Source organism: Sesamum indicum, linkage group LG3, assembly GCF_000512975.1.
Source record: "Sesamum indicum cultivar Zhongzhi No. 13 linkage group LG3, S_indicum_v1.0, whole genome shotgun sequence".
Classification (NCBI taxonomy): Eukaryota; Viridiplantae; Streptophyta; class Magnoliopsida; order Lamiales; family Pedaliaceae; genus Sesamum; species Sesamum indicum.
The window spans coordinates 4,185,942-4,198,953 of record NC_026147.1 but is presented as its reverse complement, the minus strand read 5'-3'; the positions used below and the strand labels follow the sequence as shown (position 1 = coordinate 4,198,953).

The 13,012-nt window shown below is 28.7% G+C and overlaps 1 protein-coding gene across 1 annotated transcript; it reads left to right on the top strand.

Moving 5' to 3' along the window:
• Positions 1,973–4,623, top strand: LOC105157413. Its single transcript, XM_020692928.1, has 2 exons — positions 1,973–2,655; positions 4,082–4,623. Exons 1-2 carry the CDS (start codon positions 2,091–2,093, stop codon positions 4,117–4,119), a joined length of 603 nt encoding a protein of 200 aa, XP_020548587.1. The 5' UTR covers positions 1,973–2,090; the 3' UTR covers positions 4,120–4,623.

The window sequence follows — 13,012 nt, the reverse complement described above, 5'->3', positions numbered from 1 at the left end:
ATATTAGAATTTTTAGAATATTAAAAAGTTACATGAGTCTTTTACATCTCCTAAAAACGTAAAGGATAAAAATATAAAAATCGCAAGAGGCACATGCTTAATTTTGAAAATTTTCGCAAGATTTGACATCGAAATAAAAAAATTACAAAATTATGACCCTGTATTTCAAATCATCGATTCAAATCTTTATTAACTGTAAAGTTAATATATGATTTTATCGGTAGGTCAATTATTGTTTCGTAATTTGTCTCTTGTTACTGAAATATTTTTTTATGTTGATTTGAGTACCACCTCCCCCACAAAATATTTATAATTTTCTAATAGTCAATTCATATGATCTCACACACATAAATGTTAATATTGTCTGTCTTTTGGATTTGAAATTTAATTTTTATTTTGATCCACAAATAGAACGGGTCAATTGACTCCATCCATGTTATGTCAACTCTCTCACATGACCTATCAAATAACAACAAAAAATATGATATAATTAATATTATCAGAATAAATTATGTGGCAAGTTGTTGCTTTGTTAATTCGCATAAATCTACTGGTTCTCTTAGTAACAACGTATTTCTTTTTTCTTTTTTCTTTTCTAAAAAAATATATACGTAACGCTATCTAAGTGATGAATAGATAATAATAGATGATTTGTAAGTATTGTATATAGGGATAATTACGCTTCTCTTTCATAAGGTTTAAAAAATTATATTTAGTATTTTAAAGGTTTGCATTTGTATAACAAATAGGTCCTCTTGTTAAATAAAAATTCACTAGAATTTGTTGATATCAACATAAAAGCTGAATGAAAAAATTGTTATTTACCCTCGATTGACTTATTGCAAGTCAGAAAAAAAATTTCAAATAATTACATCCAAAAAGAATTTGAAATCCATCAATATTCTACAAAATATAATTCAAAATTAGATGGAAGGATTTTAGCTTTTTATTTAAATTTATAAATATGAAAATTATAATTTTTTTTATAATTTATAATTTTATATATAATATAATTCAAAATTTATTTTATGTCATTTAACATTTTTTTTCAGAGATAAGCGTTTATATGGTAGATGAAAAAAAAAAGAAAAAAAAGAAATCAACAAAATGTTATATTTGACATTTTTTATACGTATTCATTTTTAATTGTAATAATTAACTATAATTAATATTGTTTTTGATCATTTGGTTTAAATTATTTAAAATATCTTTCATTCAGTAATATAAATTATTTTTCTTTCTAATCATATAAACTCTTAAATAATGGGTTATTTGACACATTATCAAATTAAGCTAAACAGCATTATCAAATTAAGCTAATGGGTTTTAGATTCAAATTTGATTTTCGCGCACCCATTTATAAAAATAAAGTTTTCACATACAGCATTTGTATGTGAGATAGATGTGTTAATTAAGAATAGTAATACTAAATAATTTCCCTTTCTAGTAGTTCTGAAATTAGAATTGTCATGATATAATAAATTATTTTTTACAGCACTATCATCTAGCGAGTGCCTTTTTTACTAATTCATAATATCTTTGAAATTCTTATGTGCGCATACCAACTTCATATATACTTCATCTATACATTAATATGAAAAACTTCATATATACTATCATCTATTTTAGTTGAATTTTAGAATACATTAATATGAAAAAAATGTATACATTACATTCATAATTATAAGCGATATCACATGAAAGCACGTTGCAGAGTATTTAGACATTACTTACAAGCAAAGTCGCCAATCATTATTATAATATAACACGAGCAGAAATATAATATGTCCATTGGCCACATGATATCATTAAAACCTTGAAACAAAAAATAGACATTGAAAATAAAAAATAGTAGTAATTGCTTAACTTTCCGGAGCACTTAAGCTGTGTTGAATATTAAATAAATTTACTTACATTGTATTAATGTGTGATAATTAATCTTTAATTCTTGATCCAGCCCACCTACCCGGATTCCGATTTAAGGAGCAGCAACAAGTTGTTTTTCTTGCACAAACATTAACCATTTCACATTCTGTTGCTTCTCTTTTTTCCCATTCAACAAACTCAAAATCAAAAGCATCATCAGAGAGATGGCAGTGGCAGCTTATGCAACTTTGCGTTCCCTCTCACATGTCCTTGACAATCTCCAGCTTCCTGCTCGTCTCCGTCGGCTTCATGTCGACACAAATCAAATTAAGAGCCTGCAAGAGACTGTTCAGTTCTTGCTAGACTTTCTTGAAGCTCATTCCCAAAGCATAAGTGAAGAAATTGGAGTTCTGGGGAGGCAAATCGCTAATGCTGCTGCAGAAGCAGAAGAAGTTGTTGACCGCCATGTAGTGGATCAGCTTCGTTTTAGATCTGAGGAAGAAAGTCATTGTATGGCAGCCCTCTCATCTTTCTCTCAAGATATAGACAAAGTCACTGGAAAGTTGGATTCCCTCACAAAAGAGTTGACGAAGATGGTGAAAGAAGAATGGGCAGTCGACGCCCAAGAAGAGCAGTGCATAGTGTCTGTGCCTGTCAAATCACCAAAAGCGAGTGGCAAGAAGACTACTATGGTGGGATTTGATGAACACTTGGAACGAATCGTGGATAAGCTCACCAGAGGTGAACCTGAGCTCCAGATCCTCCCCATTGTAGGGATGGGAGGGATTGGTAAGACTACTTTAGCTCAAAATATTTTTGATCATCCATATACTGTGCACTACTTTCCCAAACGAATTTGGCTCACAATATCTCAAGAATATAGTTTACGGGAAATTCTTTCATCCCTTCTTCATAATGGAAAAAAGCAAGAGAGTAATCAAACTGAGGCCGAATTAGGACAACGATTGTACCAAAGTTTATTCGGGGAAAGATATTTGATAGTTATGGATGATGTATGGAGTGTAGAGGCTTGGAATACATATTTGAACCAAATACTCCACGTAATGCAAGCTAGGTTTATATATCCAAATCATATTAAGATTAGAAATCCGTTGCTATTATGATTTACTAATTTCGAGTACTGAAGTAATCCTTATCTTATTACTTTTTATTCTAAAATTTAATTATTTTCTTGGTAATTATTTATTTGTTCTTCAATTTACATATAACATTTCGTTTATAGAAAGCTTATGCATTCACTTTCTCATCCACTAATAAAATGGTAACAAAATTAGATATTAGTGTGTATTTACGTGCATTTTTGTTATTATGCACCCTTATGTTTCTTTATCTAAAAAATGTGAAATTATAATTTATAAAATAAACTCATCTATTCTACTAACATACATATGTATGGCAGGTTGAAGTAGGGGAAAGTTCTCTATATGGGTGTTTTTCCTGAAGATTCTGAGATTCGTGTTTCCAAACTAACCAGATTATGGATTGCTGAAGGATTTCTAAAACCAATAAGAGGTAAAAGCTTGGAAGAGGTAGCAGAGAAATACTTAAGAGACCTTATTGATAGAAATCTATTTTTTAGTCTTAAATTTGGGCTTGATGGGAAATTAAAAGAATGTGGAATCCATGATCTTCTGAGAGATTTATGTTTGAGAGAATATGAAAAAGAACATTTCATTTATGCCCCAAAAGTGCAACGTGTTCATGCTCAGGGTATAAAGTTGAACAAATGCTTCATATGTTGTTACTTTGGGACCTCACTCCAAAGGATAGAGCTAGATGAAGTGCATGATTTCTCACAATTGACATCTCTTGCAAGTGTTTTGGTCTGTAACACCTGCAAAAATAAGTATCAAGGTCTTAATAAAGCGAGAGTGGTGAGGGTGACAGTGAGAAGATGGGAGTATGAAGAAGCAATGTTGCACCCTACTAGCTTGCGGTATCTTGAGATCAAGAATGTACCTGATTGGGATTTTTGGTCTCCATCTACAATACCTTTACTTTGGAATCAACAGACTTTTAAATTTTTCTCTAATTCCATTTTGACGAAAACAACTCTACCATATGTAATGTGGGATATGCCACAGCTTAGGCATTTTCTTGGTTCAGCTCATTTTGTTTTGCCTAAGGAAGCGGCTACTCAAGATTTTGTTGTTATGGAAAACCTACATACGCTTTCTGGTGTGAGAAATTTCAGGTGTACGGAGGATGTCCGAAGAAGAATACCAAATATGAAGAAACTACATATTGATTATGATAAAGAGAATGAAATAGAATGGATGCACTATTGTCTCTACAATCTTGTCCGTCTACAAAAACTCGAATCACTTTTTATCAAAGCTAAGTTTCTTCCATTGGAGAATCTCGCCTTCCCGACTTCACTTAAGAAGCTGAGCTTGAAGCATTGTTGTATTCCTTGGGAAAAGATGATGACTGTTGGTTCCTTATTGCCTAATCTTGAAAAGCTTGAAGTGATAGATAATTACTTCGAGGAGCACGAATGGAATCAAGTTGAAGGATACTTTCCTCGACTCAAATTCTTGAGATTTTCTAGCATTCACCTGAAGAGATGGAGGGCTGAAAATATCCACTTTCCTAATCTTGAGACCCTCTTACTAAATTTCATGCTGGAGTTGGAGGAGATCCCTGCAATTCTTGGAGATATACCCACACTCCACTCCATTCATTTCGATGTTTTGGGAGTTCCTGTCATTCATTTGGCAAAGCAAATAGTGGAGGAACAACATGACAATGGAAATGAGATTCTTCAACTTTATTTAAATGGAAAAAGGTATCAGGTTGGTAGTTCCTAGCCGCTAGGACTCAAACATGATATTGTCCCGCAGCACCTCAATAAATCTTATGGGAGGTCTCGTGTTTGTCTTCACTGTTGTCTGCGCGTGTCGGGTGAATGAGTGTAAAAAAAGTGATATTGTCATTGTACCAACTATTTCATTTTACATTTTATTGTCGAATTCACTTTTGATTGAAAAGAGGAAATGTCAAATGAATCTGTTCGACTTGATCCATAACAGTATATATAACACCATGCATGCAATTATAGACATCATCAAATATTATCATTAGTGATTCTTATTTATGTTATCCCTATAAGTGTACATAAGATAATTTTTTGTCAGTTCAAAATGTAAAACATCTAAGTTATCACTGTAAGGGGAAATAGCGTTTTTTAGTCCATTAACTCTGTCCTTATTCAATTTTAATCAATGCACTACTTTTGATAGTTATCAATTTTAGGGTTTTTGAATGCATCATTTAATTGCTTAAGTGTCCGCCAACTCAAACCATGTGTTCTATGTGGTATTTTCGTACATTAGAATTCCTAATTGATATAAATATATACATATTAATTCTAAAATAAAATTATTATATAATTAGTATAAATTTTACAAAAAAAAGATAATCCCCTAGCCCTCCAACCCATCCACCCATCGCCCTGCTCCACCACGGCCGCCCCCAACATACACCCAACTAGATGCCACCCAAAAAAATAACGAAACTCAAATATCTCATACGAAATAATTCAACGACAAATATAGTTAAATGCTAAAAGAAATTCCGAAATAATTTGTGTATATATATATGGGCAGTTCCTTTGAAATTTATAGATATTGGTTAGGTAAAGTGTGAAAGAGAAAGTCAAAAGATTCACACACAACTAATCAAATTCTTGCTACATTAAATTATGTGATTAAGCTAATATTATTCTTAATCTGTGTTGAATATTAAATAAATTTACTTACATTGTATTAATGTGTAATAATTGACCAAAGACGACTAAAGTTGGACCCGAGCACAAGAAACTTAACATTGCAGTTGTTTCTTGAAATCGCTGCGAAAAAAAATTAATTATTTTTTATACTATAAATTACTATGCTTTTAAATTAATATTATTTATTACTGTTAGAAAGCTAACGACTAAATAATTTATCTATACTTTATTATTACTTCTTCTTCTTCTTTTTTTCTTTTTACTTTTTTGGTGTGTTTTGCAGCTTTTTTTCTCTAATATTACATCATTATTTTATTATTATGTTCTTATAAATTTAATCTTAATTTATTATTTTATATATAATTTATTCAATAATAAAAAATATTAATATCTTATTTTAAATTATACTGTTATAAATAAAAGAAAAAGTTATACTATTATTTTCCCTAGGCAGATAACTAAAAAGGTAGACTTGATCTGCTGTCTATTATATTTTTTATGACTCCACATTGATCATACTTTTACTAAGAACGATTAGTTAATAAAACTAACTTATTTAGTTAATTACTAATGATAAAGATATTTTTTTTTTAAATTTGTAACGCTTTTTCTTTTTGTAACGGTTAGGCCTACCGCAGCTAAACGAGACCGTTACAAAACTAGTAACAAGAAAAAAATTAATTTAGAACGGATTTTGTAACGGTTAGGTTGGATTTGAAATAAATATTGTAACGCCTTTTTAATACATTTAGGTTTGGTTTTATAAGATTTTTGGAATGATTTTTGTAATACTCTTTATAACTGTTTTGTATTATATTTGTATCTATTTTTGGCACAACATTTGTAAATTGGTTGTAGCACCCCCTTCGCTACAAGGGCTATATCTATCATAAACGTCATACTTATAGTAATCCCTATATTCATATATATACATTTGCACATAACCATCGAATTAATTTGCATACGTAATCCCAACAGGTCATAATAGTTATTATCAACCCACAATATTATATATATATACATATCACACATCACAAAGTAATTCGTCACAGGTAATCCGTACACATATATTCTCTCTGTACAGACAAAATGTGATTTGTACTCTAACTGACAAAGAGGAGAAAACTGCATACTGGCCCGACCTGCCTGAGTATAACGCGTAGACCTAGTCTTCAACAGTCAGACACCTCAAAGTCTACTCCTGAAAGAAAATGTCAGTAGAGGGATGAGCCTGCCACTCAGTAAGTAAATAACCAGCCCTATCTATATATGTATATCAAACACAACCCAAACAAGATGAACAGGCAACACGCATGAAATACAATCAATTTAATTCCAACATAATCAGCTTTATTATACCACATGACTATCTCATAATAAGACAACCAACCAAACTCCATTTTTCCCTAGTTTGCTTACTAGAAGGTGATATTGTGTTTTTTCCGCCAACTCAATCTCACCGTTATATAAATTTAAGTGAACCCACTTGACAGCCGGCTCATCAATCTCATTTCGCACATAGCTATTTCATTTCGCACATAGCACTTTCTTTTCATATTTTCGCCTTATAGGCTTTCAACACATCAAGGGGTATTCACACCACAATTATATTCAATTTCCACCACTCCCTCATTTCCACATATCACCATTCTTGTAAGCAACTAGTAACGTAAAATAATATACTAACATATTCTCATTTTCAGATATCCACAACATATCAAACAACAAACATAATATTTCAACGCGTTTCCTCATTCTACGTACACAATACCGTCAATCAAACCAAATCATCCATCACTCATATACTTTTAGACAAATCAATGTCAGCATGAACCACAAATTCAGATAACAGTAAAACCACAAATAAAGATGACATATATAGATAATACTAATTATTTACTTACCTCGACCTTACAATGTTTTTATCGATCCAATAGGTAATGGTTCGATCTTTTCACTTTAGCCCTGTATCCTATAATGAGTTATACCACACACAATTATATCGAGAATATCGTAATTTTTTTTAAATATAATATTAAATATTATTCGTACAATTTCTAATAATTCTTTAATATTCCATTTCTATCGAAAGACAAATCTTCGTTTTTCCTCTTTATTAACATACCATTTATTAAATATAATTTTCGGAATACTTTTATGAATTTTTTATCAATTTCTCGCTACTATCCAATTTAATTAAACAATAATACATAGAATTACATATTTGGTTAATCATTCCGATGGAATTGTATAAATTAGCTATAGCAATATTCAAATTTAATAAATTTAATAATCTAATTGACCAATGATATCATTTTTATATCCAATTCGATATTTAATTTGACATTATTTTAAATAGCCAAACTCGTAAAATATTTCGGTTAAATGGTACATCGCTTAATATAAACAATATTTAATAAATGGACTAATTAAATATTATAATTATATAATTAAATAAAAATTAAAATTGGAATTCTCGTACCTCTGTTTTTTTCCGCTTTTTCCTTTCACCAAAAATATAATTGTGTGTGTGTATTTTGTGCAATGTGTGTATATATAAAGGGAAAGGAAACAAAAGAAAAAGAGAGTGAGGCGGTGGGTGTTGTGGCGCCACCTCCACTCTCAATTCTCTCTCTCTCTACTTTTATATATATATATATATGTATATATATTATATTACTTACTTAATGTATATATATTATTTCCATATATATATAATATTATTATTATTTTATTGATTTAATTAAACTTTTTTTAAAATACCCATTACGTCCTTCTTAATTTCTTAATTAATATAATTCGCTCTCAAATATTATAACGAGCTCCAATTTAACCCGTCCAAATTTGATTATATTCTAATTATGGCCCATAATTTATGTACTAATTAACTAAATTTCATAAAAATTTATCAATTAATCCCCCAATTAGGTATTATAATCTTTGGGGCGTCACATTGGTTTTTTTCACTTATTTTGTAACTATTTTTGGAACGGCCTGGGTTTTAATTTGTTACTATTTTTGGCACATTTTTTGTAACGGTCCGACACTTATACATTTTATTCGTGTATTACAAAAGCCGTTACAAATACAGTTACAAAATTCATTATTTTTTAATATATTTTAAAATTTATTTTATTTAATATATTTTAAAATTTAGTTTTGTAAAATTAAGTAAATAAATTTATATAAAATACACATAATATAACAAAAATAATAATAATTCAATTACAAAAATTAAAATATTATCAAAACATTGTATTTTTACAAAATACCGAAAAAAATCCTAATCTAAATTATTATCCCCAGCAGAGGGGTTTTTAGCCTAATTTAAAACAAAAGGAGTTTTTGGTTGAATTTTGAAAACACGGGGAGATTTTATGGTATTTGGCTTTAAGTATATAATAGTGAGAATCTCTTGAGCATTTATTCTTATTGTGAATAAATATTCATACCCTTATTGGGGTATTCCTTTGGATTTCGATACTTCTATTATATATATATATATATATATATCACAAACCAAAAATAATTTGAATATAACAACCATATTTGAAACCATGTAAGGAAATATAAAGATCTAGAAGAATGAATATGACAATAAATTATATAAAGCAATGTTTATATAAAGATTATAGAAATTATAACAAGGATATTTTATGGAACAGAAATTAAAGACAATTATGAGTGAAAGAAAACTTACTTGAATATCTGAAAATTTGTATACAAAGATTTTACAGAACTATTAGATGTACAAAGATAATGATTATTCAAGACATTCTATTTCTGTAATATGAAAGAAGAAGTGATGAAATACAAGAGGAATGAGAAAGAACTTTGAAGAAGATGAAGAACAAGAGAAAGAACTTGGAAGAAGCAAATGCTAGATAGTGTGTGTGAGAAAAGCTCTCAAATAAGTTGTGTTTTTCTCTCCTACAAATGCCTCTATTTATAGAAATGGTTGATCTTCATCATACACTTGAATTATTTGCTGATTATGGTTGTCCATCAAACCTCCATAATACAGCAAGTGGTCTGCAAAAGCTGAAATGAATTTTCGAATTTTTGATCTATTGATTTTTTATTTTTCTTTTACATTATTACTACATCATCTTCAATTTGTATGGAATTTATTACAACAATGAAATTTGTTACATCAAACTAAACTTTATGGAATTGGACTAAAAATACCAAAACAATCATCTTCATTCTCGTCTCCAAGATGAATTGGAGATGGAGAGTCTTCTCTGTCACTTTGTATTTCTTCAAGAATTTTTTGCATTTCTTCTGTAGTTGTTGCTTTGGCAATTCTTGCTAATAAATTGTTTTTCTTCAATAGAAATTGTTCTTGCTCCGAATTGATCTCTTTGCCAAGAATTGTTGATGTCTTGCACATTGTGGGATTTTGTTTGAACCACTCCAAAATTGCTGTTTGTTCAAAAATTTCTATATTCATTTTGTCCCACCATTTTACACAACATTTCTTCCCCAGGGAGAATATGACCGTGTCTTTGTCAACCTGGATGGGTTTGAACAGAGGTTCGATTTTCAGAATCCAGGTCAAATTAAATTGGATATAGAATTTGAGTAAATTGGGAAGATGTTGCCCTGGAATCATACTGATTTTGAGATTTTCTGTAAAGAATTTGAATGCTTCTTGGACCGATTTTGAAAGAATTTGTAGTTCCGAACCAAAATAATACCACCATCTGACGAACCAATTTAGATTTTTTTCTGGAGAAATTTTGGTGCCAAAAAGGAAATAGAAAAACATGGTATTTTTCTCATTTTGTTTAAGAAGGAAATGTTGAGAGGTTTTGATGTAATCCCAATATGAAATCAATGAATTTTTTTTTTTTGAAATATTTTTGAGGTCATAGGGACTTTTTTCCCAGTCGGACAAAGAAAAAATGAAATTTATGAAAATTTTTCTGTAGCCAATTAATAATTTTGTATATAATAATCACATTAACAAGAAATTTTTGACCAATTTCTCCAATATTAACATTTTTACATAATAAGGTAAATAATCATAAAGATTTGAACAATGTTCCAACTAATAAATTTTTACATAATAATCACATTATTAAAATTTTTTTGACCAATTTCACCACTATTAATATTTTTATATAATAAACTTAAATAATCACAAAAATTGAAACAATATTTCAATTAATAAATATTTACATAATATTGTCAATAATAAAACACTTAGACCAATTTGCTCAATACTAATATTTTTACATAATAATCACAAAAACTTAATATATTATTTTTTATTTACATATTAATATCAATAATCAACAAATTTCAACTAACACTTCTACAATAATTTGTTTAGATAATGTCTACTGGTACGCCGTCTATACTGCATGGTCGAGGGCGTGGTCATGGTTGTGGCCCACCACTTTTAACATTAATGTTAGAAGATATTAATGTTAATAGTCATTACACATAATGTTAATTATTGATAAAAAGATATTTTCTTGTAAATTTTATAAAATTCCTATTTTTCTAAAATTAATAAAGTCTTCTAATTTTTAAAAAATTTCATTTAGGTGCATAAGTTTCCTAAAAATTGCATTGTAGTCAATAATTTTCTAATAATTTTATTAAAAGTCCTATTTTCCTAAATTACATTAAAGTCCTCTAATTTTCTAAAAATTTTATTTAGATGCATAATTTTTCTAAAACTTACATGGCAGTCCATAATTTTCAAATAATTTTAAGAAAATTCCTATTTTTCTAAATTACATTAAGGTCCTCTAATTTTTTAAAAATTTCATTTAGGTGTATAATTTCTCCAAAACTTGTATTGTAGTCCATAATTTTCTAATAATTTTATTAAAACTCGTATTAAGGTCTTTTTTATAGACCAATTATTATGCTATATTTTTATTTTTTTAAAATTCAGAAAAAATACATGCATATTTAATATAATTACATACGAATTTTAGAAAATTATAGAAAAATGCAGAAAATTACAGAAAATTGCAGAAAATTACAAAAACTAAAAAAAATTCATATATCATGGAAAGTTTCTGAATTTATTTTTAAAATTACAGAAATTATGAAAAACTTCTGAATTTTTTTTTTTAAAAAAAATTACATAAAATTAAAGAAATTTAAGAAATTATGAAAAATTGCTCAATGTTTTTTAAAATTACAGAAATTCTCAAAAAAATTTCAAAAATTTCAAAGCATCATCATCATAATTTTCAAACCTCAACATAATTTTAACTAAAAAAAAAATATAATCAATACATGTCAGAAAATTAACAACATAATTTTAAAATAACAAAAAATGCAATTTAACAAAATGCACAATTAAACATAATCTATATATACATTTTAGAAAATAAAAAAAAATAATACAAAAAAACAGAGCACCTCCTAAATGTGGCGACGGCGGAGGTGGAGCCGAGCGGAGGCAGAAAGAGGCGGAGGCGGAGAGCGATAGAGAGAGAGAGAGAGAGGAATGGTTGGTGGTGGGATGAGAGGGAGAGGGAGAGGGAGAGAAGAGAAAGTGAGAAGGAGGATAAGGGGAAAAATCAGCCAAGCAACGCTTACATATATAACTTTTGGAACGGCCATGGCCATTCCAAAACCCGTTACAATGAGAGTTACAGTATTTTAAAAAGTCGTTAGAAAAGGAATTACAAAAATATAGCCATGTAAAAGTCCGTTCCAAATTGTGGATACGACGTCGTTTTGTTCATTGCCATTACAAAGACGTTGCAAAGAGAACTTTAAAATAATTAATTATTTTTAATGAAACTATTTTGAAAATAAATTTTTATTTCAACGATTTAATGTTCTGAAAAACATATCATTATACTATATAAGAACAATATAATTGAAATTAACGCTGTTCTTTTTTCCAAAAATTATATGAAAATTATGATAGAGATGAGTATGATTGTGAAAGTACATTGTTGTATTTTTTCTCAAAAAGATCCAGAATTTTGATTTCATTTTTCTGCATTTTTTTGAAAATTCTGAGTAGTGTTTGTTTTTCTTCTCATTTTTCTGTAATTTTATGAAATTTTCAGAATTTTTTACATATAATTATGACAAATTTCAGAAGGGATGGATGTAATTTACTCTAAATAATAATATGTTATAAGGAAAAATAATATTATGACATAATTTTTTTTCTGGCCAGAAGTGAAAATTCTGATGGTGATTACTGATTTTAATAATTTTTTATATTTCTTTCTCAACTTAAGCACTAGTGGGACTTTACAGACGATGAGATGTTTAGATTTTTCAAAATCTTTGCTGGGAAATGACGAGGAGCAGGACAAAGAGGAAGGTTTAGATTAGGTTTTTTTTTATTTTTTTTCTTAAATTTGTATTTTCATACTATTTTTAAATTAATATAAATTATTTTTAATT

Coding starts and splice junctions, on each gene's coding strand:
- LOC105157413 (XM_020692928.1), top strand. CDS start 2,091: ATGGCAGTGGCAGCTTATGCAACTTTGCGTTCCCTCTCACATGTCCTT. Junction 2,656..4,081: donor TGTAGGGATGGGAGGGATTG/GTAAGACTACTT, acceptor GAGAAATTTCAG/GTGTACGGAGGATGTCCGAA.